Source organism: Chrysoperla carnea, chromosome 1 (assembly GCF_905475395.1).
Source record: "Chrysoperla carnea chromosome 1, inChrCarn1.1, whole genome shotgun sequence".
NCBI lineage: Eukaryota > Metazoa > Arthropoda > Insecta > Neuroptera > Chrysopidae > Chrysoperla > Chrysoperla carnea.
In genome coordinates this window covers 72,819,563-72,846,801 of record NC_058337.1, presented here as the reverse complement: position 1 = coordinate 72,846,801, position 27,239 = coordinate 72,819,563, and the positions used below count along the sequence as shown (strand labels likewise).

The 27,239-nt window shown below is 29.6% G+C and overlaps 4 protein-coding genes across 5 annotated transcripts; 1 reads left to right on the top strand and 3 right to left on the bottom strand.

The window, feature by feature from the left end:
• Window positions 1–1,413: 1,413 nt before the first annotated feature.
• Window positions 1,414–4,170, bottom strand: LOC123298699 (probable NADH dehydrogenase [ubiquinone] flavoprotein 2, mitochondrial). The gene is made up of 5 exons (XM_044880795.1): window positions 4,010–4,170; window positions 3,803–3,931; window positions 3,559–3,746; window positions 3,015–3,222; window positions 1,414–1,625 (listed from the first exon to the last, which is right to left on the bottom strand). Exons 1-5 carry the CDS (start codon window positions 4,043–4,045, stop codon window positions 1,452–1,454), a joined length of 735 nt encoding a protein of 244 aa, XP_044736730.1. The 5' UTR covers window positions 4,046–4,170; the 3' UTR covers window positions 1,414–1,451.
• Window positions 4,164–8,726, top strand: LOC123298688 (pre-mRNA-splicing factor syf1 homolog). The gene is made up of 2 exons (XM_044880784.1): window positions 4,164–4,305; window positions 5,156–8,726. Exons 1-2 carry the CDS (start codon window positions 4,264–4,266, stop codon window positions 7,694–7,696), a joined length of 2,583 nt encoding a protein of 860 aa, XP_044736719.1. The 5' UTR covers window positions 4,164–4,263; the 3' UTR covers window positions 7,697–8,726.
• Window positions 8,727–8,846: 120 nt separating this feature from the next.
• Window positions 8,847–14,560, bottom strand: LOC123290734 (dihydrolipoyl dehydrogenase, mitochondrial). 2 transcript variants are annotated; one of them, XM_044871027.1, is made up of 8 exons: window positions 14,401–14,560; window positions 14,120–14,275; window positions 13,919–14,057; window positions 13,085–13,431; window positions 11,831–12,192; window positions 11,178–11,367; window positions 10,893–11,120; window positions 8,847–9,121 (listed from the first exon to the last, which is right to left on the bottom strand). In XM_044871027.1, the coding sequence occupies exons 1-8, from the start codon at window positions 14,440–14,442 to the stop codon at window positions 9,056–9,058; spliced, it is 1,530 nt and encodes a 509-aa protein (XP_044726962.1). In that variant the 5' UTR covers window positions 14,443–14,560; the 3' UTR covers window positions 8,847–9,055. The 2 variants fall into 2 exon arrangements, with proteins under 2 accessions (XP_044726962.1, XP_044726963.1); XM_044871028.1 differs by having other exon boundaries at window positions 14,120–14,261; window positions 14,399–14,554.
• Window positions 14,561–17,007: 2,447 nt separating this feature from the next.
• LOC123305290 (histone H2A deubiquitinase MYSM1-like) lies at window positions 17,008–27,147 on the bottom strand. The gene is made up of 6 exons (XM_044886973.1): window positions 26,907–27,147; window positions 23,816–24,094; window positions 21,353–21,688; window positions 20,706–20,861; window positions 18,206–18,832; window positions 17,008–17,197 (listed from the first exon to the last, which is right to left on the bottom strand). Exons 1-6 carry the CDS (start codon window positions 27,132–27,134, stop codon window positions 17,090–17,092), a joined length of 1,734 nt encoding a protein of 577 aa, XP_044742908.1. The 5' UTR covers window positions 27,135–27,147; the 3' UTR covers window positions 17,008–17,089.
• Window positions 27,148–27,239: the final 92 nt, after the last annotated feature.

The window sequence follows — 27,239 nt, the reverse complement described above, 5'->3', positions numbered from 1 at the left end:
TGTAAAATGTCCGGTCTCTCCAACTATTTTTTATGATATTATTATATATTGAAGAAAAAGTAGAAAAAAATGTTTATACAATACAATTCTAAAAAAAAAATTTAGAAATTAATTTTCACTTTCGAGATATTAATTTTGACGTAAATTGATCGAAATTGGGACGTTGGCATAATTATTTCCCATTTTAAACGGTCAAAATTTCTGAAACTTTGGGAATTAATAGTATAAGCATTATTAAATTCTTAAATTTAATTTTTCGTTAAATTCTGTCGAAAAAAAAATTGTACCATTGCTTTAACATAGAAACTGCAAATACCATGCTGGAACATCCTTAACTAAATTTTTTAAATGATCTTTTCATTTGATCTGTACGATTAAAAATGGTCATAAATGTGTAACTTTGTGACTTGATAGCATCTGTACATTAAGGCGTATATAACTGCATATTATGACATTTAACGTTATAAAATAACAGTGCGGAACATTCTTTTAATGGATCAGATTTAGAAATTCGGCTCGTAGGTAATTGAAACAATTGCTGTTCCCTACCAGTGTATAGCGTTGCCCCTGACCATAAACCATTATTATGCAATGAAAAAATATAGAACCATTAGTAACTCGACCCCATTACAAGCATTGACTTTTAATAGTATTTCGCGATAAAAGAATGATTATGTATATATATGCTAGCCCGATACTTGTGAAGTTCGGTTCTTTATACCATCGCCAATTATAATTTTAATAAATATGAGTTACACTGGTTGATTGTTCCTCTAATGGTATCGAGTTAGTACGAGTCTGTGAGATTTTTGTCTTTACTTCAATCTTACAGTTAACATGTCGAAAGCATAAGCTTAAACCCATGTAAAGCTGTGCTGAATTAGTATGGGTTAGGTTATTAGGCCAATTATCAATTTTTCTTTACTATATATGTAATAGAATATAAAGTAGTTATTTTAAATTTTAATAAAATATTATTTTAATTTCAATCCTACAGGATGAGGAGAGACCGACGGCTAATTCGAACGATTTTGTATTCAGTGCGACCACCTCTATCACTTCCTACTGCAAAATTATATTTCAAAGAATTAATTTTCTATATATCTTTTATTTAATGTACCACCTTATATACTTGAATAGTATTTGGTGGTTTCTGTTTGGTGGTATAATTTTCATCTAATCTCGTCTAAAACGGCCTTCGCTTTATTGATTATCTCACCGTATGTGTTACAGGACACTATTAACATACATTTTTGATACAATTGTTACATCATTATGTGCATCATATGGGATGCACATCTGACTCACTGACTGACTCAAAAATGTTTTTTTTTAATCAAAAAATTAATAAAAAATTAGGAAAATAAAACTATTATTTTAATTCTACTCATTGAAAGAAAGTTTTAAAATTTATTTAATGTATTAAAAATACAACTTAAATTATTCACAAATTATTTTAAAGCGTCTTGTAAACCAAAACCTGGGCCTGGTGGTTCTTCAATTAAAGATGTAGGATTTCCTAAAGGTTCAGCCGCAAATCGTCCACTTCGAGGACCTGCCTGTGGTAATTTATCTTTTTTCAAACAGGCAATTATTTCCAAACAATCTTCTTTCTTTAAATCCTCCTGAAAAAGTGAAATAATTCAAAATAAAAATCTGGTGTGAACAATACACAACTTAAATATACAGACTGAAATTAACAAACTAAAAAACATTTTTAAGCTTTTTCGATATTTTCATCAGCATCTAGTAGTGAATGAGACGTGTGTACATACTAACTTAAATGGGGTAGACTAAATTAAAAATAGTTCCTATATATAGTTAAACAAAAAAAACCCGACTGCCTTAAAGAAAATCTGAAAAGGAAGCAAAAAGTTTACATATCGACTTTAACAGTCGGTTACCATTATTGGGAAGATTTATTTATTTCGCTTCCAAATCGGCCATTTTGTTTGGTTTTTTCAAACACCTACGAACAACTTGGGTTTTTGGACAAATACAATGCTCCTTAAATGTTGAAATCCATTGAGCCGTTTGGAAGATACGAGGTAATAAAAAAATTTACATACATACAAGATACGGGCGAAAAACATAACCACTCCTTAACAGTCGAGTAAATATACATCGAATAAGTTATAGTTATATATTTTTTTTAAGGTATAAAGTTTTTTTGAGAAAATTTAAAAAAATCGAAAAATTTGCGGGTCATTTCAATCTCAAAGTTCATATAATTTTTGTACTATGTAGATAGTGATGTCGAGTTCGTAAATGAGCAAAAATCAATTGTATCTTGGGTCCGTAGGACCCATTTTGTAAACCGGTAGAGATAGAACAAAATTTAAAATGTAAAAAATGTCCATTATAAAAAAAATTAACAACTTTTGTTTGTTTTCAAGCAAAACCTCTTCGGGAGATGCTAGTAACTTATATGTGAAATTGAATGATCAAATGTCTGAATTGTTTGAGAGATACCGTTTTCTCAGATATCCGCTGCAGACGTTTTAGATTTTTTGCTTTTATCCCTTTTATGAATAATGTATATTCCCTTTAAGAATAAATTTGCGTATATCAGTATAAGGAAGGAGTTATTATTTATATTGGTTTGTTTCGTCGTTTTGTACAATGATGTCCAGAATTATCAAAGATAATGATAATTTTAGGGTAATTAATAGCCAAAACAAATCCAAATTGGGCAGCTAGCTCTTTTTATCGAGTTTCTTTTTCAATTTTTATATTCATAATAAAGGGGGATTCCTATTTTTGCTTGCTTCTAGTAAAGTACCCACTTTATTTGGACCATTAATTTTCAGTCACTGTCAAATTTTCACCTGTATGCCAAAGATTTCGGAATGATTTTAAATAGACAGACATCAAAATGATTTTTTGAAATAAAGTACGGGACATTTATTAGTTCAACTCCTTTAGCATACGTTCATTGATAAATATTTTTTTTGGTGCTATAGAGAAATTTCCCTTCTCCTAGATTTGGATATAAATTTAATAAAGTTACTTACATAATAATCATCGTTGATTTGAACCATTGGCGCGTTAACACAGGCACCTAAGCATTCCACTTCAGATATAGTAAATTTCCCATCTTTACTCGTCTGACCAACATGTAAGCCTAGTTCTTTCTCGAAGATTTGTAAAACTTCATCAGATCCCCGAAGCCAGCATGGTGTTGTTGTACATACTTGAATATGATATTTACCAGTTGGATTTCTAGAACGAGTGTTATTGATTCTTGAAATTCCGAATTGGTCAATATTTTTAAGGCAAAAATAAATTAGCAATTGGCTCGTATAGATAAAAAAACATGGCTTTGTTTAGAAATATTTTATTATTATAAATTGTAAGCAATAATCTGTACAAAACAAAGACAGGCCTTAAATCATAAGCATTACTCTATACACTATAGTTAACTTTTAAGATCTTAAATCGTTTTAGCTTTAAATATTCATGCTCGTCATTTTTGTTACTTTAAAAAAGAAATTAAGACTCAAAATTTATGGTAATTTTATGTTGCCTCGAAATCATAAGTAATCTTAAAAGCCTTACCTCATGAACATCGTATAAAAAGTGGCTACTTCATACACTCTCATATGGGGAAGATGAAGCATGTCGGCAACGTAGTTCATTGCGCTAATTGGCAACCATCCATATTGACGTTGGGCTAAATCTAATAAAGGTATCATAGCAGCTCGTTTATGTCCTTCGGGATAAATGGCTAATATAGCTTCAGCCCGCTGTAAAAAACAATCAGAATACATTCTATACAGGATAGAAAATCGTGTAACCAAACCTTTTTATTATCCTCGGTGAATTCGAATTTAATATTCGGATTATTTTCAGGTGTATCGCGATGATTGAATATACTTTCATGATTTCGTGCGGCTGATACTTGTAATAATCTTGTAGAATTACGAGATAACTGCAATAAATTGGATTATATAACCTTTTGCAATATTTTATTCCAAACAGTTATTTGAAAAGTTAACAAATTACTTACAAGTTTGCTGCTTAAAATCTTCAAGTTCGACAACATTTTTATAGAAAACTGTCAAATTCGAAGTAAATTTTATTTATTTAAATAAATAGACGTTTTTTTTTTCTCAGATAGAATATGACATTTTTCGAAAACTAATAGTGACATCTGCTGAAATTCCAAATTGTCAACATACCACCGTATAATTTGTTAACCTACAAATTTGAGACTGATTTGAAGTAGATTTTAGTCGACCGAAATTAAAAATTTCGGCTAAAATGTACGTTAAACTACAAGAACAAAGGAGTCAATTAATTTTCGTAAGTATTTCTTTGTTATAGAAAACAAAGTTAACATAGATAATCAATGAAAAGATGGTTCAAATTTAACTTTAGGGTTTGTTTTCATAAATTTACTTCGTTTAGTTAGCTTCGTAATATAGATTCTTAAGTACAATTTGAATTCTCCTTTATATTAAGACAGCGATAATTCTTAGAAAATCGTGTGCTCAACGTGTGCCTCAGATTGAGTAATTATCGTGGGTTTGTGGTTTGGTAAATGCGACTAGTTATAGAAACCCGTTTGTATACAAATATAACCCTTCATATTAATTAAAATATCAAGTTTTCCTGGTTCTATAGATGTTCGATCATTTCCATCATAATATTCTCAAATTCGATAAAAATAAAGTACTGCTAGTCTGCAAAAATAAACTCATTTAGAAAGAATATTAAAGCCACATAATTTTGAATCGAGCTATGCTAAAGTTTGGAGCATAGATTTATTGTTTTTGTCATTTTTAAATAAATAGGTTTAATTATGTGAGTATATGGCCAAAAAAATTCTTCCTCCTTGCTTCTGGAATTTATATAGAACTCTCTAAAAGCTAGCCACACCACTATTTTTAACAATATTTTTACACAGACTTATGCGACTGGAAATTAAGTCGGATGCCAGTAATCAAGGGTGTTAAAATATGCCCATTTTTAGTTTCTCCAATTACTTTATTCAGGTTAATAATAGTTACGTTGTAGTTGAAATCCATATTTTTATTGCTTTGTGATATTATTGTACGAGTATAAAAAAAATATTTTTTTAAACAAATTATATTGTTTTGTATTTATTTGTACAAACTTGTTCTTCTGACTTCAATTATCTTTTTCTTTTTAGAATGATGAAGACCTACCGTATGAAGAAGAAATCTTGCGAAATCCATATTCAGTCAAACATTGGTTAAGATATATCGATCACAAGAAAAAATCTCCCAAACATGAAATAAATATCATATTTGAACGAGCGCTGCGGGAATTACCCGGCTCATACAAACTATGGTACAATTACCTTCGTGGACGTCGGCGGCAAGTAAAAGGTCGGTGTATAACCGATCCCGAATACGAAGATGTAAACAATGCATTTGAACGAGCTCTTGTATTTATGCATAAAATGCCCCGTATATGGATGGACTATTGCACGTTTATGACACTACAATGCAAAATTCGTCGAACACGGCATACTTTCGATAAGGCTCTACGAGCTTTACCAATAACACAACATCATCGGATTTGGCCGTTATATCTTAGTTTTTTAAATAAACATGATATCCCTGAAACGGCTATACGTGTATATCGACGGTATTTAAAATTATGCCCTGAAAATGCCGAAGAGTATATCGAATATTTAATAAGTATTAATAAGCTTGACGAAGCTGCGGTTGTCTTAGCCGGGATTGTAAATAACGAAACGTTTGTATCGCTTAACGGAAAATCAAATCATCAACTTTGGAACGAGCTATGTGAGCTGATATCGAAAAATCCATCACAAATTAAATCGTTAAATGTAGATGCGATTATTCGTGGAGGTTTGCGTCGATATACAGATCAACTAGGTCACTTATGGAATTCTTTAGCAGATTATTATGTGCGAAGTGGTTTATTTGAAAAAGCTCGAGATATTTATGAAGAGGCCATCCAAACAGTTACAACAGTCCGCGATTTTACACAAATATTCGATGCATATGCTCAATTTGAAGAACTAAGTTTAAGTAAACGTATGGAAGAAGTTGCTCAAATGGAAAATCCATCCGAAGAAGATGATATTGATCTAGAATTACGTTTAGCACGATTTGAATATTTAATGGAACGCCGCTTATTATTACTCAATTCTGTTTTACTTCGACAGAATCCACATAATGTACAAGAATGGCATAAACGTGTACAGCTTTACGAAGGCAAAGCACATGAAATTATCAATACGTATACAGAAGCTGTACAAACAGTACAGCCAAAATTAGCTGTTGGAAAGCTTCACACACTATGGATATCATTTGCAAAGTTTTACGAACAAAATGGACAGATTGAAGATGCACGATTAATATTTGAAAAAGCCATTAATGTTCCATTTGTGAAAGTTGATAATTTGGCAACGATATGGTGTGAATGGGCTGAAATGGAAATTCGAAATGAAAATTTTGAGGAAAGTTTACGCTTAATGCATCGCGCAACTGCTATGCCATCGCGTCGTGTTGCATATCACGATGAAAATGAAACCGTACAAGCACGATTGTATAAATCGCTTAAATTGTGGTCAATGTACGCAGATTTAGAAGAAAGCTTTGGAACTTTTAAGTCATGCAAAGCTGTTTATGACAAAATCTTAGATTTAAAAATTGCCACCCCACAAATCATCATTAACTACGCTTTATTTTTAGAAGAGCACAAATATTTCGAAGAGTCTTTTCGAGCGTACGAAAAGGGTATCGCATTATTTAAATGGCCAAATGTTTTCGATATATGGAATACATATTTAACGAAGTTCTTAAAGCGATATGGTGGCACAAAGTTGGAACGAGCTCGTGATTTATTCGAACAATGTTTAGAAAACTGTCCAGCGAAATTTGCTAAAGCATTGTATTTATTATATGCAAAATTAGAAGAAGAATATGGAATGACTCGGCATGCAATGGCTGTATATGAACGCGCAACAACCGCTGTTTTACCAGAAGAAATGTTTGAGCTTTTTAATATTTACATAAAAAAAGCATCAGAAATATATGGGATTCCAAAAACTAGACAAATTTACGAGAAAGCTATTGAAGTATTACCAGAAGAAAATACACGAGAAATGTGTTTACGTTTTGCTGAAATGGAAACAAAACTTGGTGAAGTCGATCGTGCTCGAGCAATCTACGCACATTGCTCCCAAATGTGTGATCCTCGCGTGACCGTTGATTTCTGGCAAACGTGGAAAGAGTTCGAAGTACGACATGGTAACGAAGATACAATGCGTGAAATGCTACGTATTAAGCGTAGTGTCCAAGCAACGTACAACACACAAGTAAACATGATGTCTGCGCAAATGTTATCTTCGGCAGGTACAATAGCTGGAACGATTGCAGATCTAGCACCAGGTGCCAAAGATGGTATGCGATTATTAGAAGCAAAAGCTGTTGAAATGTCTGCAAATACAGTCGTACGAAGTGGTACTAGTGGGGGCAATATTATGTTTGTTCGAGGTGAAACTGCAGGAACGGATAAAGTTAATAATCCTGATGAGATTAATATTGATGACGTTGAAATGGATGACGAGGATGAATCAGGAGATGAAAACGAAGATGCTGCTATACCAGTAGAACAGCAACAAGTACCTGCGGAAGTATTTGGAAATTTGAAACGGAAACAAGGGGATGATAGTGAAGAAGATGATAATGATTAATTTGATGTTTTTAATTGAATTTTTTAATGCTTTAAGCTGAAAATTATTCACTTTGACCTGAATGATAAAAAAATGATGTAGACTGTTAAAAAAGGGTTACATATTTCGAGAGTCACGGAAAATTATTATTCCTATAATAATTTTCCAATTTTAAGCTTGTAACATAATTAAAATTAATTCGGGCCTCGTGATCGAAAAGAAAAAAATTTATTCACTTATGAAGTTTCAAATACAGGGTTGGGCAGGGAGGTATGGATGATTTGAAATAACAGTTACACACTCATTTTTAAACGAAACTCAAAATTAATTTTTTTTATTGTGTACCTTAGATGTTGCCATTATGAAAATTTAAGAGGAAAAAATTAAAACATTGATTACGTACGAAAAATAACATCTGTATTGACAGTGACGGTTCGACCGTTTTCTTAGAAAAAGTAAGGGCCAATAATCTAGTTTCGACTAATGCCACACCAAATAACCACTCCTGACAAATGAAAATGGGCTTCGTCATTCATAATCAAGTGTATGGACAAAAACGGAGAGCATTTAACAGATGTTATTTTTCGTACGTAATCAATGTTTTAATTTTTTCCTCTTTAATTTTTATAATGGTAACATCTAAAGTACACATTAAAAAAATTAATTTTGAGTTTCGTTTAAAAATGAGTGTGTAACTGTTATTTCAAATCATCCATACCTCCCTGTCCAACCCTGTATAAAACTGTATTACTGACCATAGTTACACTATACTACGCGCTTTCTCTAGACTGTTAACACCCTGTAAATCACTAATCTATTTTTCTTATAGAAAAATTAATGTATAGGATGCTAACTTTCTAAATGATCTCTCGAAAGAAACTTGTAGTATAGACCAAGTATAGTATGTAACCACAGCCACTTATTGTGAACTACACCTACCATCAAATTTTTTTTCTAACTTAGTGTTCATACTTTGGAATCGCAATTGACTTCTCTAAATATGTAAATTATTTTTTAGGATTTCATATCTCTTATGAATATATCCCTTTTATCCCATAATGAATTTTCTTGATAAATTGATTTAGAAGGAAGTTATTAAAAAATGAAAACTTTATTATAAATAATTTCTTTATTTTCCACGATAAGAGTCGAATGAAAGCGTGTTTTTTAATTATTATTGTAAATTAAAATGATAAAAATAAAAAAAAACAATACATTATTTTAATTATTAAAACAACATTGTTTTTTGTTTCTATGTACAAGAGATTTTATCTAGATGATACCTGGCGGTAATACAACGTAACCATACATTATTGTTCTAATAAATATTATTTATTTAAAAAAAATGAATTTCCAATATATTTTTTTTATTTAAATATTTTAGAAATTAATAGGTTTTCCAAATGCAGCTGCTACATATGCTTCTTTTAATGCTTCAGAACATGTCTGTAACAAAATAGTTTATATATTTTTTAATGTTCAATTTTAAGGAAAATTTAAGTGTTAAGAATTGAAAAAAAAAACTTAATATTTTAATGGAAATATGTTTAAGACAAAATAGTAGGTATTTTGTGTATATGCTTTTTCTACGAAATGCGAACTATTATTTTATGTGGTAGTACCGAAAAGTAAGTTTTTCCGTACTGAATTTATTTTCCCTTACTCCTTATTGTTGTTTGTTCATTAACCGGTAACCATTTAAAGTACCGGGAATACAGTTTTTGTGGCGTCAAAACACTACCAAAAAGTCGCTATTGTTTAAGAATTTCAGGAAAACATACTTCACAGTATATCTAATGATTTCAAATCAATGGGAAAAATTATTACTTTGTATTTCGATTTTATATAGAGGATGGTCCAAGTTTTCAGAAAATGGTAGGTAACGTTAAAATAGTGAGAAAAAAAAATTTATAGCAAAGAAAGGACTCCTTTTCTAGATGCAGGATGTTATAATTTTGGTAAAAATGACATTTTTGTGAGTATTTACTTTTGGTAATATTATGAAAACTAGCACTGGAGACTTTGTGTCACACCATTCAAATTAACTGCGGTTCATGCAATACGCTTATTATTGATACTAGACTATAATTTTTATTTCATGCTGATCTAATAATATTTTTCAACGCATATTTGTGCTTACTTTTACTTTGCGCATTACATGCTCTTCCTTTAAATGCCAGCGAGACTAATCATTCCCTATACAACTATTATAGACGATAATTCGAGCTGTATAACTAGATGGGTCAAATCTGTACTCGAAAGGTGTCACAAATACTTGTAACATAACGTTATTTAATTTGCAATTAAGTTAGTGGCGTAAGAGACTTTTTCAAAAATGCGTTATGGAACAACAATATCTCTACCGGTAGTTTTCGAAATTTACAATCACAAACTTTAGATCATGAAGGATACTAAGGTCTTACTGTGTGCCAAAATTCAAATTTTTTCTTAACAGCCGTTTTGGCAAGTAATCAATATGGTAGTCATAAGCAGGATTAAATCTTAAAAAAACAACAGTGGTTTATGGAATGACTCTAGACCCCATTTTAAAGAGTAGGCTATTTTTTATTAGACAGTAAATTCATACATTTGAAGAGTACTGTTGTAAAATATTATGGTTTCTTAATATTCATTTACTTATTTAACACCTGCTGAAACCCAGATTCAGGCTGTTATCGTAGATCTATTTTAAGTTTCTTTCCCAATACCATTGTCCGTTAAATTTAGAGACATATTCAATGCTTCAAAAAAATTAGTAGACCTCCATTCGAAATAAGGAAGTTAGACTAAATATACAATTGTTTTTTATTGCAAAAAATCAGTTGAGAGAATTACATATGTAGAAATAAATTTTCAACTCCGTGATTTACTGAATATCCGAAACAATATCATAACTGTTTGGGTGGTAGCTTTCAATTATGCTCTCTCCCCATTATATACGTTTTCTCTTATAATCTAGAACGATTTAGGAACTGGGTAAGTTTCGTCCTAGCTGTAAGAAAACGCTTCATTTTACATAAAATACCACCATACAGAAATTAATTATAGGTTCTTATAAATTTCTTTCACTGCCTCTTTCAAAATCTCTACTGCCCTCAAGAAAGCGTTATCTCTGATCATCATCATCATCGATCCCTTCAAATTCTCCAGCAAAAGGGTCGTTATCGCTCACTTTGAGAAAGACTGGGCTATAGGATACTTAAGAATTAAATCTTACCGGATGAGCATGACATGATCGCGCAACATCTTCAGCACATGCACCATATTCTTGTGCCAATACAGCCTCATTAATTAACTCTCCAGCACCTGGACCAATAATGTGTGTACCCAAAATTCTATCTGTATTCTTATCTGCTAGTACTTTAACAAATCCATCTGTTTCGTTATTGGTTTTTGCTCGTGAATTAGCCAAGAATGGAAATTTACCCACTTTGTATTCAATACCCTAAAAAAAATTTTCTTTTAGATTGTTCTTTAAGTGAAGAATTAAAATTTTTCTTACTTCTTTCTTCAATGATTCTTCTGTGTGTCCAACCCATGCAACTTCTGGATGCGTATAAACTACAGATGGTATACAATTGTAATCGATATGAACGTGACCACCTTGAATACCTTCCACACAAATGATACCCTCATCTTCAGCTTTGTGAGCTAACATTGGTCCAGGAATACAATCACCAATAGCGTATATACTAAAAATATTATTTATGATTTAGGAGAATAAAGCAATTTTTTTTTGCGATATAGATAAACACACTTTAACACAATTGTCCGCAATCATGAAAGTAGGTACTAGCGTATAGCTCTTCCCAATGACCAAGAATATTCACAATAATTTAATTTAACTTTAAGAGATAATGGTTTGAAATTATTTATCAATTCTTAAAATTCGTGTAAAAATCATAAGTGTACTTTTTAATTTAAAATTGATCGAAAACCCACAAATAAAAATAACTGTTAAAAAATGTGCTATTTTTATCAAAAAAATGCACGTAACAACATCAGATGTTAAGTTGTAACGAGTGGCTTCAACTTTAATATCGATTCTCTGATGAGATGTATGATTTATAATTTAGATGTATAATTTACATCTCGATTAAACTTTTCGAAGTCTCGAGAGAAGCATTTAAAAGTAAGATAATATTTCATAATTACCTTGGAATCACTGTTTGGAATCGTTCATTAACTGGAATGCGACCTTTATTATCAACTTGAATACCTAATTCGGACAATCCTAATCCTTCTGTATATGGTCGCCGGCCAACACATACCAACAATGCATCACATTCCAATTGATCTTTTTTACTAGCGTCTTTTCCATCTTCAATTGTTACAATGATTCCATTGCCACTTTTTTCTGCACCGGTTACTTTTGTTCCTAATTTAAATTTAAATCCTTGTTTTACAAGAATTTTTTCGAAAGATTTTGATACCTCATTATCAATTCCCATGCCTCCAATAGTGTCCATAAATTCAACTGCAGTAACCTCTGCACCTAATCGACCCCAGACAGATCCCTAATTTCATAAATTGTTTCCTTTAAATATTGATTTAAAACTCCCATTAAATAAAAGGGAAAACACATTCGCATAATCGAAAATATTAATGATAATATAAACTGTTATCATTTCTATAACTTATCAAGATTATTTGATTTGGCCTATTCAGATTAGTTTCTATTTTCGATTGAGAAGCCCAGCACAAAACTTTTCGAAAATGATTTTTTGCAAATTTCTCATATTCTTTGATAAAATGGATATTTATTCTGCCACGGCCATTTTGTATAATAATTATTATCATTAACATTTTTTTACGTTGAAAAACTATTTAAAATTGATATGAAATGATAAAATTATTAACATAATAAAATATTATAGATTTCTTGTGATTCTGTAGAATATTTAATTCAATATCGAACAAATGTATCAGATGCATGTGAATCTCTTTCTATATCCTTAGCAATAATATTTGTTTCAATATATGATGTAATATCTTAAAAACCACGATTATTGAGTTTTCCCAGGTAAATTTCAATTTTCCCTAAAAAAAATTCTCACTGCAAACGCGGGAGCAGTGTTTTTTTCTCATGACTTCGCTAAATACATTAGCGAATATAAATTAGTGACAGAAATTTGGTTTGCCAAAATTTTAAACTGTGGTATACAATAACTTATTATACAGCTCTTTTTTTTAATTTTTAAGTACAAAATTTGTGATTGTTATATGAAAGCTATAAATTAAAACTTATTTTGATTATATCTTCTAAAGTAACAGACGCTTTTTTACAACATTCATATATTTTTTATTCTAGAGAGGGCATAGCCAATGCTTTCTACCTACTAGACTATTGTTTTTCTATCCCGGCAATAACGAAATACGTTTTCCCTACTATTAAAAAAAATTGCGTACCAATTCTAATCCAATTACACCAGCTCCAATAACAACTAATTTTTTAGGCACTTGTTTCAAAGACAATGCACCGGTTGACGAAACAATAGTGTCTTCATCAATTGTAATACCAGGAAATGGTGTGACTTCAGATCCAGTTGCAATAATTATATTTTTAGCATTGACAACCTCTTGACTACCATCGGCTTTGGTGGCGGTTACTTGATTGGCACTAGTGATTTTACCATGACCATTCACCCATGTCACTTTATTCTTTTTAAATAGACCAGCTATACCGCCTGTTAAAGCTTTTACTGCTTTACTTTTGGAATCCATCAAAGCATCTAAATTTAACTGCACTCCACTTACTATAAAAGGAAAAATGCATTGATATTATCGGGGTTAAAATTGTCAAACGGTATGAATACTATATGTAGTTTTTCAGAAGGAATGTTAAATATTTAAGCCATCAATAATAGTGATAACAGAATTATTTTCTATACCATACTTTTGAATCGGTTTATAGGATTTTTTTCGACGTTTTCTTTAATTGGAAAAGGGGAAACCCATTTTGATTATCTCTTACTTTAATTTACATACTTTATAAGCGTAGGAGATCCTGTGGAGTTCACATACATTTTTTTTAGTTTCTATATTAAGTGAACGGTTCGAAGCTAGACTTCCGGTAAAATATGTTTTTTTATACCATATAACAGGTAAAGTTTTTATAATTTTTTAAGTCGTAGTTATTTTAAAGTATGATCACGAATGTTTTTCGAATTTTATAAGAGGTTCAAATAGTTAACTAACAGTGAAAAACTGAAAACTTTAAATTTGTTCCAAATGAAAACTTACCAATTGTTCCACGATTTGCCAAGTCACCAGAATGTGCCATATGATAGTAATGAGAATTGTTTAATAAAGCTTTTGATGGGATACATCCAACATTCAAACATGTTCCTCCAAGTGTTTCATTTTTCTCCACGCATACCGTCTAAAAAATAAATATTCATTTATTCGATTGGTTTAAAAATGGCAATATAAAAACTAACTTACTTTAAGTCCCAACTGTGCAGCTTTAATAGCGGCAACATAGCCCCCAGGTCCGCCACCAATAACGACAACATCGGCATCATGACTTGAAGAATAATTTCGATATGTCCAACTGGCTAAAGCTGGTAAAGCTGTGTGACATTTTTTTAAAACCAAGGGCTGTAAAAATCAATTTACAAATATTTGTTTAGCGAATTCTTATTTTGACCTTTCTGGATAACTAAATGTCATTTGAACTAATTCGTCGATTACGTAATAAAAATGATTAAAAAGATGTTAATTACCTTTAATGTTGAAGCCACATTATTTATTACACTGCTTTGCATTATTAAAATTTATTTTATATAATCAATTTATGTAAAATAATTAAATAGGATGTGTGGTTATGAAACACCCAAGACACACACTCATACATACATCAAATTAAGCTCACACCACTTTTGCATGAAATGAAAGTGACAATTTTAGAACGGTTTATTAATACGCATGACCTTTTTTTATCTTTTTTAACTTTAAATCATTTACCAAAGAAAACAAATTTTCGTTTCTCTTTCATTTCATATCCTTGATCCTGGAATATAAATTGTTCAAAGTGAGAAAATTTATCTTTTTATTCCAATAACTTTTATGAAACCGATCAGCTATTCTGTATAAACTTTTATAATTATTTATAAAGTTTTATTATTGAAATCCAAAGACCAATTTCCCACTTTCTATCGCAGGAGTCAACTTTCTTAAGATGCTGTAAAAAAAATTTTCGCATAGAATTTGTTTTCGATAATCCTTTGTTAATCCATTTTTGTTGCTATAGCATACACTGGCGGCTACTTCATTCCAAAAAATTTTTAATGTAGGTGGAAAAACCAATTTTTTAATGAAGGTGGTCGTTAAAATTAAATTATATTGAGAGAAAACCGAAACAGAGGGGCAATTTTAGTACTACTTCTTCAAATTTTTAAAAGTTTGCAACGATTTCGAGAATTATTTGGGAGCAGGGTCACTTGAGGTATTTCAATATTTAGGCAGAATATTAGAAGACAAGAGTATTGTATATACTATAAATTCAGAGCTAGCGTTGATAAATTGTCAAACACTCGAGAAAACTTCTATGTCTATGCATAATGAGAAAGTTTGATTTTCAAAGAAAAAAGTTTGAGAATGTATATAATTGCACGAGCAACGGGCGACTCGACAGGAGGTGATTGCCCCTTACATCAAATATTCTTTTAGAAATATTTAATATCCCAATATTTTTATAATCAGGTTGGAACTTTGATTAGGTAGCTTGTTGCAGTTCGAATTATAAACAATAGTTAGCGAATTGAGTTTATTAGGTTATTGCTAGCTTGTTCGTGATTTAACTCATTCCAAAATTCTTAGGAAACTAAACAAATTTCCCAGGAGCCCAAAATATTTTTAGTAACAATATAAAAAATTCTTGGGGATTATAAATTGATATTGTATCTGTATTCCAAATCGGTGTATACCATTTAGCACAATAAATAAAAAAAAGTATAAAACCAACTTTTAAAAAAAGTCACTAGTTCACTTTCAACAAGTGCACTTGTGACTTGTGGCATTATGGAAACGAACCTTTTTGAAGATGTCAGTCGGTGATGACTATCCCAAATACTTCAGCTAGAACTTTTAATTTAATTTTTTTTATTTGATGCATAGTTTATGTGTAAAAAACTGATTAAAACACCTAAGTACTCACCCAAAAAAGTACTCCCCTTAAGGCACTTAACTTCACGTTAAGTACGCCCCTGAGAGGTCGACCTTTTTTTTTACGAAGTGTTTACAACCTAATAAACAATTGTGGAAAATTTCAAAGATGCATTAATTTTTTTCTTTAAATACTTAGTTTCATTGTACTATTTACCATAAATATATTTTTATTTAATCTATAAAAAATTGTTAAAAACTGCTAAATCAACTTTTAAAGCATAACTTCAAAAATAATAAAGCAATTTAAAAAAAAAAGATGGGATATTATACATATTTTTAATATATACAATTGGTATAAAATAGAAATTTATAGTACATAACATTTTTAATAATTTATTTTGGAAAAATACGTTTTTATATATAAAAAACAGTAGCAAGAGTCCGGCAAATAGAATTTTGATACAAAATTTTACTCACATAAAAAAAAGGAAGTGTAATAAATGTTTTAATTTTAGAATCTTTATATTTATTGAGCACTAACATTCAGATAGATTTATTTCTTCTATTACGGTTTTTTTCATATTTGAAAGACCTAAACAATAAAATCGTTGGATCATGTTTAATTATTAAAGCTCGCTCCATTTCATTGGCGTAGAAAACACACACTTTAGGTGGCCAAAAACCAAAAAGAAACCATGTTGGTTGCCGTTTATTCTAAGATTTTCAAGAAAAATGGTTTCTGATTGCCTATTACAATCTAATACATGCGTTTGCCGTAACAATGCAGTGGATCCTTAAGATATCTGTGACAAAAATTTTTTATAAAATATTTTAACCTCTAAGGACATGAAAGCAATATTTTTACAAAAAATTTCTTACATAAAGTAAATAACATTATCAAATTTAGTTTAGTTTGGAGTGTAAATTTTAAGCATAAAGAAAAAACTACAGAGGCCATAAAAAATATTTAAAATGCATCAATAATTAAATAGTAATGGTATTTTAAGAATTTATAAGTTCATTATTAAATTTAACATAATAGTAGCATTTACAACCAAAACGTATGCAAACGAGTGTTTACTTGCTATCTAAATACATTATAAAAAATTTTTGATAAAGTCTAAACTACCAAGAGCTTTGATTGTATAAATTTGTATCATATTAAGACTTATTAATTTCCAATAAATATACGAAAAATCAAAAACTATTAACAATACATTCGTTGATGAAAATTTATTTTTACGTATTTCCATTTGAAGTACTCTAGCCACTTCTTATTTAATTTTAAAATTTAAGTTACGTTTTTTAGGTTTTCTTTGGAACTAAATTTTGAATCTCTTTTATAATTGTTTCATTGGCTTCTCCAATATATTCACAATATTTCGACAATATTGATTTTGTACTGATTAACATCTGAAAATAAAAATGTACAAATTGTTTAAATAATTTTTTTTATACGCATAAATTTAACAGGCAATATGGCGACTGCTAAATATGCTGAGAAATTATCAATCTAGATAGAAATACACGTCTGTGTTATGTGTTATCAGTATTACACTTGACAGTTCTAAGCGGTTGCTATTTTTTCTTTCAAGAGATTGTATGCAGTATATACTTTTATCAATTGACGCACTAATCAATATACATTTGAGTTCGACAAGTAAATTTGGCGCATACAATGTTATTTGTTGCGCTATAAACACTGTGAAAAGAGGACAAGTAAAAAATAGCTAGTTACATTAGTAAGCCCAAACCAGTAATATACGCCCTAACATCCAGTTAAATTACAAACTTAGAAAATAAATCTACCATGGCGGTTTACATAAAAGCGATATAACTATAACGCTCGGAAAACATGTATTTCTGATCTAATGAGTCTGTGGCATACAAAGATTTATAATAAAGAGACTTTTTCGGAGTAACTTCAGTGTATAAAATCGCGGCCGCCTTTCTATGAGTTTGACACCCACACACATATATCTTACAAACTCCAAAAATATATAAACCCATAATATATTTTAGAAGTTAGGAAAGGTGCAAAATTAACAGGACGCCTTTTTTATGCCAATCAAGCCCTAGGTTGAAATTTCTATTATCTTTTAGTTTTGTTTTGGAGAACTCGTGGACCCATTTTCCACATTCTAATAATTTCAGTAAACTAGATCTAAACACCAAACTAGTCTTTTAGTTAACATGTTGATGGAAGAACAAGCGAACATATGAAGGTGCAATTATTCGGAATTACGAAATAGTGAAACCATGTTCTGAATATCCATAATCAAGGTTTCACTATTTTAATATGATTAGATGCCTACGTTCACATTCTGTATTTATAAAGAATATAAAAAGATGAAAATTATTTTTACAGGAACAAAAATTAATGCAAAAAATATGCTCGAACGAAGTTTATAAAATAATTACCTTATCTAAATATGTAATTGAAGTGTCAAATATGTACGGTGATGACAAATCAATTTCATTTAATTTATGTTCATTAAAAAGTGATTTTAAATTTTGAATCAAATTTTCAACATTAATATCACTGGACATAATTGATGTTTGAAATTTATATGGAATCGGAACTAACTGACCATCTGTATTCGGTTCCGACTTTACCAAAATGCATTGATAATCTGATGCATGTGTTGAATTCTTGTAAAATGTAAATGGTGATAAAATAATTCCAACAAACAATGGTAAATCATTGTACGATGAACGTTCCAACCACCTTTGCATATTCAGTTGAGTTTCAATATCTTGATCAGATGGATTTGAACTAAATGTAGGATGTGAATGAAACCAACCAATTACTTGTAAATTGCCATTAAGAATTGACTCTTGGGCTAATGATTGTGATATGGGACACATATCGCAATGTACGTGACTGTTTGTGACGGTTGCACATGGTACATAACGTTGGATTTTTAGAATATTTAAACGTTGGTCATAAATACCACCGATTAGACCTATGACCTCATCGAATGAAGAGTGCGCATGCCAATCCATGCATAATAATGCTGATATGTCAATTTTTACAATGTATGGAGCCTAAAAAATAAATATTAATGTTAATCAAAATCGAACAGAAATTAATTAGCTTTCCCTTAGTAGTATCAAATATTCATAAACTAAGTTATTCTTTTGATGCACGGAACACATAGAAAGTAAATTTAGCAACTTCAATAATTACCTTTTTAAAAAAAATAGGAAATATTATTACATATATAAGAAGTCAGTGAAGAGCACACGTAAAGCACTTGCAATCAAATAAATTATAGTATAAACACACACACATACAAACAACAGGCTTTAATTGTTAAACTGTGTTTTTTTTTAAACTTTAATTTATTTTCTTATTTTTAATCTCGTGTACTCTTGTTTTAATGTCGTGTAATCATGGTGTAATCTTTGAGCAACAAAGTAAATTAAAATAAAAAATAATAACGGATATTACTAATAATGGATGGATATAGGATTATTCTAAGAATGGATGGGTTTCGACCTAATAATATTCCGCATGAAGAGCAGTAACCACTAAACCATCTCATTGTTGAGGTGAACTAATTATATTTCAAGATAAAATTATTAAAGTAATAAAGATAAGATTATCGATCTTTTATCCTGGTAATTATGATCAGAATACTAGGATAAAGTTATTAAATTATTATATTGATTCGAGTGCAAATTTTCAAGTCAATGAGACGTCTACAAGTTGGGGAAAATTACGTTAAAAGATTCCATAACATTCATACATCCCTATATATTATAAATGTGAAAGTAAGAATTTTTTGTTTGTTTGTTTGTTACGCTTTCACGCAAAAGGTAGCGAATGGTTTTTAATGATTAAAAAAAAAAAAAAATTTAATTTAATCTGACATTTACTATTTTAAATTTTTACAGAAATCATTAATGTATGGTTCAAAATGGTGATCGCAATGGTTTAGCTGCGTAAAACAATCCTTTCAAGTGTTATGAAAGGGCGATGAGTGACATCAAGAGAGGTGGAGGCTATAAAGCGGTGGTTTTTACTTTTAAACCCAAGGAAGCGGGCGGGTATAAAGCTAGTATATACATGCATACATGGCAAGCTAATAAAAGCGTGTTTAAAAAATCGCTCCTTTTAATATTTCAAAAAATTTGATATTTCAAAAATAAATAAAAGCGTATTTAAAAAATCGCTCCTCTAAATATTTCAAAATATTTTTGAAATTTCAAATAGCCTATATCTCCGAGTAAAATGGTTTAATCGAGAACGTCTACAACTCATGCGGTGGGTGCAAAAATTATTTTGCGTGAAAATCAATATATGCATTCGAAAGCTTATGCACCTCTCCATATATAAATTATCCATTGTTTACACAGTTTTGAACAAGTTTTTACGGATTCAGGATCGAGAATTTTTTAATTAAGTTACTTCCTGTCAAAGCAAATTCGACACTCGCTTTAGACATTTTATTAATAACTGATTGCATTCGAAAGTTTCATTTATCTTTAGAATGCGCTTTTACGTACTATTCGAAAGTACCGAATTTGCGTTCACGTTATGCACCTTTAGTTAAAAAAATCTCGACCGGGAATCTATAAAACTACATTCTAACAAGTGTTGGTATAGCAAATAATAAGTTTTTGTTATAATGTTTAAAAAAAGTTTAAATTCTACATAGAAATGCATATACTGGATTTCTTGCAAAATACTTTTTGAGTTCCTTGTATGCTTTAAAAGTTCTAAGAAAATTGTAATATAGGTTTTCTCATATTGTCATACTTAAAGATATTATGTTGTCAAAAAGTTATTTTTGTTTGTAGAGAATCTTCAGAAATATAAATAATAATATAACAATAAGCGTTCTAATTATGATGTCTTGAGTACGGGTTACAAAAAGATTACATGTATAATTTGAAATAAGAACTTAAAACTTACTGGAGTATCTGCAGTAAAAGATCGACAAGAAATTAATTTAATGGTTGGTTTTCGATGTTTTCTTGGTAGATGCGCTTCATCTCTGTTTATAAAAGTCGTTTCAATTATATCACCAGTTTCATCATGCGTAAAAGTATAACCACCTTCTTCGCGATTCTAAAAATTAATATAAAACTTTTAGTACATTTATATGAATATATGTATATTCAATGAATCAAGACAGTAACATCATCAAAATCGAAAAAAAAAATTGAATTAATTTTGTCTTGTAAATTAATTTGTATCGTGTAAATTTTTACCACCTTTGCTTTGTAGATGTTAGATTAGCATAATTAATTAAAATGAAAAAAATTAATATCTTGTAATGCAAAATAATGTTTTGTCATGTTTATTTATGTTCTTTGCCAGGTTAAATTGAATCAGTAATAACCAAAACAAAAATCATAAAGTTTAGGAGATCTTTTTAACAATTTTTTTTTTTTGTCTTGTCGTGATTTTACCCAAGAGCATATTATTTTTACCCATTAATATTTTGTCGAGTTTTCGAAAATATAAATTTGTATACTGTATCGAAAGCCAACGAGTGTGGGTGAATTATAAATCATGATTATGATGACGCTATTGATTTAAATAAGAAAAATACTAACAAATTTTATAAACCTCTTATTACGTTTTAGTCGTGGGATAGGACTTGATGTGTTGGAGCTGGGTTCACTTTTGATGTCTTCATTTTGTATACATTTATTTAAACTTTGATTACTTAAACGATTACATTTTTCATTCGATGAAAATATGCTGTCTAAAGGTCTAATATAATTAATATGTTTGCAGCCAAAATTAATAGCTCCAATTTGTTCTAAAAACGTATGAACATTTCCAATACTATTTACATCGCCACAATTTTTTAAATTTTTACGTGCTAATAATTTTGTTAAATATTTCGGTTTACAATTTTCCCAACAATCTAAAATATGGTTACGAATCTGTAAAAAAAAAATTATACGCAAAGTACAATATTTAGAATTTTTTCAAAATAAAAAAATATTTTTGTATTTTTTGGTCAGTTTTAAGCAAAAAAGTACTCTTGTGACTTTTTCTTCAGAAAATTTTGAAAAATGTGGTTCTTTTCAATCTCTGAGCCCATTCGCTTAGGTAATGCAGCTCTTACGCTACGAATTTTTGAGTTATCGTGTTGTTAGACATCCGAAAATGAACTAATTAGGTGATTTTATGAACACCTGTACCGAAATTCTGTTCGTAGCATCAATATTTTCAAGCTTTACAAGCTTGGAACTAAACTTAGTATACCTTGGTATATTTTATATATACATGGTATAAAAATCATTTGAGCAAAATCGATATGGAAAAAAAAATTATGAAAGCAACTTTCACGATTCTTATGGAAAAAGTTTTCGGAAACTAAGGATTTTGATAGTTTTTGTTGGGTAGATCAAAGTTTCTGCGTACATTTTTGCTTCAAAGAGATGATTAACAAAGACAAACACATTATTCAAACAGCTGACAGAGAAACAGAATAACAGAGTATGTTATTCAATGCGCATGATCGTATTGACGGAAGTCAGTTGCTTCAATAGTTACTGTTTATTTAATTAATTCTGTGTGAAAGTTTTAAAAATTGTAAGATGTTGTTTTATTTGTAAAGAATACATATTTTGAAGTAGACATGTATTACAGGTTAGTAAAGTATAATAGGGAATATTCATGAAATTTAAATTTGGATCAAATATTTTTATACCATGTATATATGAAATATATACGATATATTAAGTTTAGTCCCAAGTTTGTAACGCTTAAAAATATTGATGATACGAAAAAAATTTTGGTTTAGGTGTTCATAGAATCATTTAATTAGTCCATTTTCGGTTGTCTGTCCGTCTGTCTTGGGTCCGTGGGACCCATCTTGTAAACTGTTAGAGATAGGACAAAAGTTTAAATGTAAAAAATTTTCCTTATAAAAAAATAAACAACTTTTGTAAACATCACTGTTTACTCACGAGGGCACACATTAGATGTAAATTTTATAGTATGTATTAATAGTAAGGGATTATCAGTTATGTATGTGTGACATGTATAAGGTATATGTGTAATGTGATAGTGTAATCAACAATGTCTATACATGGTATTTCAACAATTAACTCAGTAAATTGTTTGTTTTCACTTGTTTTTCCGTAACTTTATTGGCTGGACATTTAAACTAAATCATTATTTTAGTAATTAATATCTATTTAATTACTTAAAATTAATTAATTAATTTTAAAACGAACGTGACGTCATAGTATGTGGCTTGTAAGACTTGTTGACATAATGTATGGTATTAATTACTTATATTTTGTATGGTATTACCATGTTTATATACTATAATTACTACATACGTGGGTATTACACCTGTGGTAAACATTACATTGAACTGTCACCAAATGACAGCTCACATTTTAATACGTCATCAACAGAAAGCGCCAAAAGGACTGCGTTAAAACATCTTAAAATTAATATCTATTTTAAATATTTTTTTACACTTAATTACAGCATTTTTAAACAAAATTTATATTTTTTACTATGTTATAACGGTGTATAAACAATGAATTAAAAATATAAAAAAAAAATACTTGAATAAATATTCCCTATTATTAAATAATATTTATTAAATGGCAATTATTATGTTGTAAATACGCGCCAGGATATTATATTATTTGTATATTAAGACATGTGCATTAATAATCATGATCCGTGATTTATTGTTCTTCTCAATCATCTTGGATCACATTCTGTTGCCATTTCTAGATGGTACATTTTCAAAGGTTTAAAGGTTTTTAAGGTTTTTAAGAAAGTCAAAGTTCAAACATAGAATGTTCTAAAAATTCTATACTCTATACACAAAATTCACGGGTAAACTTTCTTTTTTCGTCCACTTTATTGTGACCAATTACAAGGCTATAAGTATTGTGTGATATTCTTTGAATGTTTTAGCGCTTTTTGATTCTGATTATATTGAGTTACACAAAATTCAATATCTTAAATCGATATATTTAAATCTGTTATAATTTATAGATGTATATATACATGTATGTTAAAAGAAACATGTTATTTACTTTTAAATATCGTTCTGGTGTTTTTGAAGGACGATTTTCGAAAAATTCATGCAGATAATATTTTTCATCATCGGTTATATTTAGTTTATTAAAGAAAACGTATTCTTCAAGTGGTGCATTTTCAAAACGTGATACATTATCTATTGAGTCCGATACATCAATGGCAGATGTAGATTTAGTGTCATTTGAGTTTGGCAAAGGCATTATGGTATCATTACAATTAGCTTCTTCAATATCGATGTCATCTTCAGTATCTTCATTATGTCTTTCCAATTTTATCTATTAAAAAAAATTATATTAATTAGAATTATTAAAACAATAATAGAAAAACATCGTTATCTTTAAATAGGTTTAATGTAAATCGGCCAAAATTTGATTTGAACGCGGGATTCTTGGCGGCCAAAATTTTTTCCAATTGCATCCCCTTAGAGAAAGAATACTGATAATATATATACAGGATGCGTCAGGAAAAATCCCTTGTAAATGGTGTATCGATGAAAATCGAAACGAAAACACCCACTTCTCTCCCGTAATCTCATGGGATATCCCAGAGGTAAACTACAAAATCTTAAATGAAAATCCAATTTTTTATTACAAATTCAGATTCTTCATGTTAAAATAGGTCATGTTAATTCAAAATTTTTGCAATTCGCATTAGTTAACACTATAATCATAAAATAGTATTAGTTCCATTCCAATTTCCATGAAATTGTCATGCAGATGCAATTTAAAATAGTTTTTTTCAATTAGTGTTTTTTTAACGCAAAAATCATTTCGTAATTTTTAGAAACTTGCGCAGAGTTATGAAAAATAGTAAAGTATTAGTTCATTTACATGAAATTATCATGCATATGCTTATTGGACTTACAATTTTTTGGGTATATAGCGTTAATAACGCTAGAAAAAAAACAACTTCAAATAAGCATGATTTTTTTGTTTCAATTTATGCATTTTTATACCATGCATATATGTAATATGCAAGGTATACTAAGTTTAGTCCCAAGTTTGTAACGCTTAAAAATATTGATGCTACCAACAAAATTTTGGTATAGGTGTTCATAAAATTACCTAATTAGTCCATTTCCGGTTGTCCGTCCGTCCGTCTGTGGGCACGATAACTCAAAAACGAAAAAAGATATCAAGCTGAAATTTTTACAGCGTACTCAGGACGTAAAAAGTGAGGTCGAGTTCGTAAATGAGAAACATAGGTCAATTGGGTCCTGACCTATGGGTCAGTTGGACAAATCTTATAAATCATTAGAGATAGAACAAAAGTTTAAATTTAAAAAATGTTCCTTATAAAAAAATAAACAACTTTTGTTTGAAACATTTTTTCGTAAACATCACTGTTTACCCGTGAGGGCGCAAGTTAGGCGTAAATTGTATGGTATATATTATATAAATTGTATATGTGTGTGCATGGTGATAGAGTAATCAACACTATTTATGCTTGGTATTTCAACAATTAACTCAGTCAATTGTTTGGTTTCACTTGTTTTTTTTGCATTGTACATTAAATGTTTTGTTGTTAATGGCTGTATAGCAGTAGCTAAAACCAGTTTAAAAATGAAAACAAACAATTGACTGAGTTTTAGTTGAAATACCATGTATAGACAGTGTTGGTTACGCAATCGTTTGTTTATTATCATGTAAGTAAACAAAAAAAAGCCATTCTTATATAGCCACACACAGATAACTGATATTCCTATATAATATAAACATTGATGTTAACGAAAAATTGTTGAAACAAAAGTTGTTTATTTTTGTATAAAGATGTCCTGAGCACGCAATAAAATTTAAGCTTGATATTTTTATTCGTTTTTGAGTTATCTTGTTGACAGACAGTCGGACAGATAATTAGTTCGAAAATGGACTAATTAGGTGATTTTATGAACACCTATATCAAAATTTTGTTGGTAGCATTAATATTTTTAAGCCTTACCAACTTGGAACTAAACTTAATATACCTTGATATATTTCATATATAAATAGTATAAAATTCATGATAAATTCATGTAAATGAGCTAATGAACCTACTATTTTTTTTCATAGTTCTACGTAATTTAAAAAATTACGAAAAAGATTGTTACGATTGTAGCGTTAATTATAGTGAATCAAAAACAATTGTTGAGGCCAAAGGGGCAAAAAATGAGGGTTTTCATTTAAGATTTTCTAGTTGACCCCTATTTCACCCAGAGAATTAACCGAGGTGTTCGATTTTCAATTCGTTATATAAATTTTTTTTTAAATGTTTTCTTAACAAAGCTGCTTTCTCGAGTGATTGGACTATTTGGACTGTACTTTTTGAATGCCTTGTATGTGTATAATATACTCAACAAAAGTATAATGTCAATCATTCTTGAAAATAAGCTACAAAAATTTTCCGTATGAGCTTTTTGGGCCAAGATATTTTATATAGATATTTGAATAATCAACTCACTGAAAATTTTCTCATACCATTCAAAAACTTAAGATGCCTTCTTTTTAGCCCTTAAGATAATTATTTTAGAAGATACTACAAATTTGTGGTAAAATAATTTACTACGCTTCTAAACTTCATATAAAATTCAAGGATAACATTTCTCACCCATTCAACCCTCCATGCAAAGCGGTAAGGGTTGATAAAAATTTTTGGGCAGTAGATTTCAAAACTAAAAATTACATGTTTTGAAAATAACATGAATGAGCTATTACGGTTTTAAATTCACTGTTTAAAATTTTATGTTAAAAAAATGTTCCTTTAGTACTTTGCTTGAGTATATGTTACAAATACATATGCGGTAAAATATAGTTATTTGTTATCTTTGTTATCTTTATTTTTACATATATACTCATATATAATTCTTTTGTACATGTCTTTATTACAGATTCTACCAAAAAAATATTCAGATACTACAGAAAGTCAGAAAGCCATCAATCTGAGAAAAAGATCAGTTCAGAAAGTGCTGATCTATTTACTCGATCAATTATTTACACAGGTCGAGTGAACGTAGTAATTATAAGGTTTATTTTATGAATATGCTGTGCTCATGAATCGGTCTACTGCATAATGCTCGTCCAGCATAATGTGGATGTAGCTATTTAAACTTACCACCTGATCTGATGTAACTGATCTCAAACTTTCAAATCTGTCTTGTTGTTTTAAAATAGGTGCTATTTTATTGAATAAAATATTTTGTGAAGATTTTGGTTTTCGCTTTTTCTTAATTCTTTTATGATTTAAAATATTTTTCTGACGGATACTCATTTTACTATAGCAGTGATTTGGAATTATTATATCTTTTTTACATAATTTAGTTGATTCCAAGCTTGGATTCATTTTGAAACCTTTTAATAAGGATTATAAAAATCTAAAAAAAAAAAATTTGCTTTTAACATCCTCGAAAATTATTTTCCAAAATCATTCAAAAAAGTAGTGTGATTT

Excerpts from the sequence above, each read along its gene's own strand:
- LOC123298699 (XM_044880795.1), bottom strand. The coding sequence starts at position 4,045 with ATGTTGTCGAACTTGAAGATTTTAAGCAGCAAACTT. Across the intron at positions 3,747-3,802 it reads TCACCGAGGATAATAAAAAG|CGGGCTGAAGCTATATTAGC; the intron begins GTTTGGTTACAC and ends TGTTTTTTACAG. Across the intron at positions 1,626-3,014 it reads AAATCAACGATGATTATTAT|GAGGATTTAAAGAAAGAAGA; the intron begins GTAAGTAACTTT and ends TCACTTTTTCAG.
- LOC123298688 (XM_044880784.1), top strand. The coding sequence starts at position 4,264 with ATGTACGTTAAACTACAAGAACAAAGGAGTCAATTAATTTTC. Across the intron at positions 4,306-5,155 it reads AAAGGAGTCAATTAATTTTC|AATGATGAAGACCTACCGTA; the intron begins GTAAGTATTTCT and ends TTTTCTTTTTAG.
- LOC123305290 (XM_044886973.1), bottom strand. The coding sequence starts at position 27,134 with ATGAATCCAAGCTTGGAATCAACTAAATTATGTAAAAAAGATATAATA. Across the intron at positions 21,689-23,815 it reads CACCAGAACGATATTTAAAA|ATTCGTAACCATATTTTAGA; the intron begins GTAAATAACATG and ends TTTTTTTTACAG. Across the intron at positions 17,198-18,205 it reads CAATTACATATTTAGATAAG|ATGTTAATCAGTACAAAATC; the intron begins GTAATTATTTTA and ends TTTTATTTTCAG.
- LOC123290734 (XM_044871027.1), bottom strand. The coding sequence starts at position 14,442 with ATGCAAAGCAGTGTAATAAATAATGTGGCTTCAACATTAAAG. Across the intron at positions 14,276-14,400 it reads ATGTGGCTTCAACATTAAAG|CCCTTGGTTTTAAAAAAATG; the intron begins GTAATTAACATC and ends TGATTTTTACAG. Across the intron at positions 9,122-10,892 it reads GATCATGTCATGCTCATCCG|ACATGTTCTGAAGCATTAAA; the intron begins GTAAGATTTAAT and ends ATTTTGTTACAG.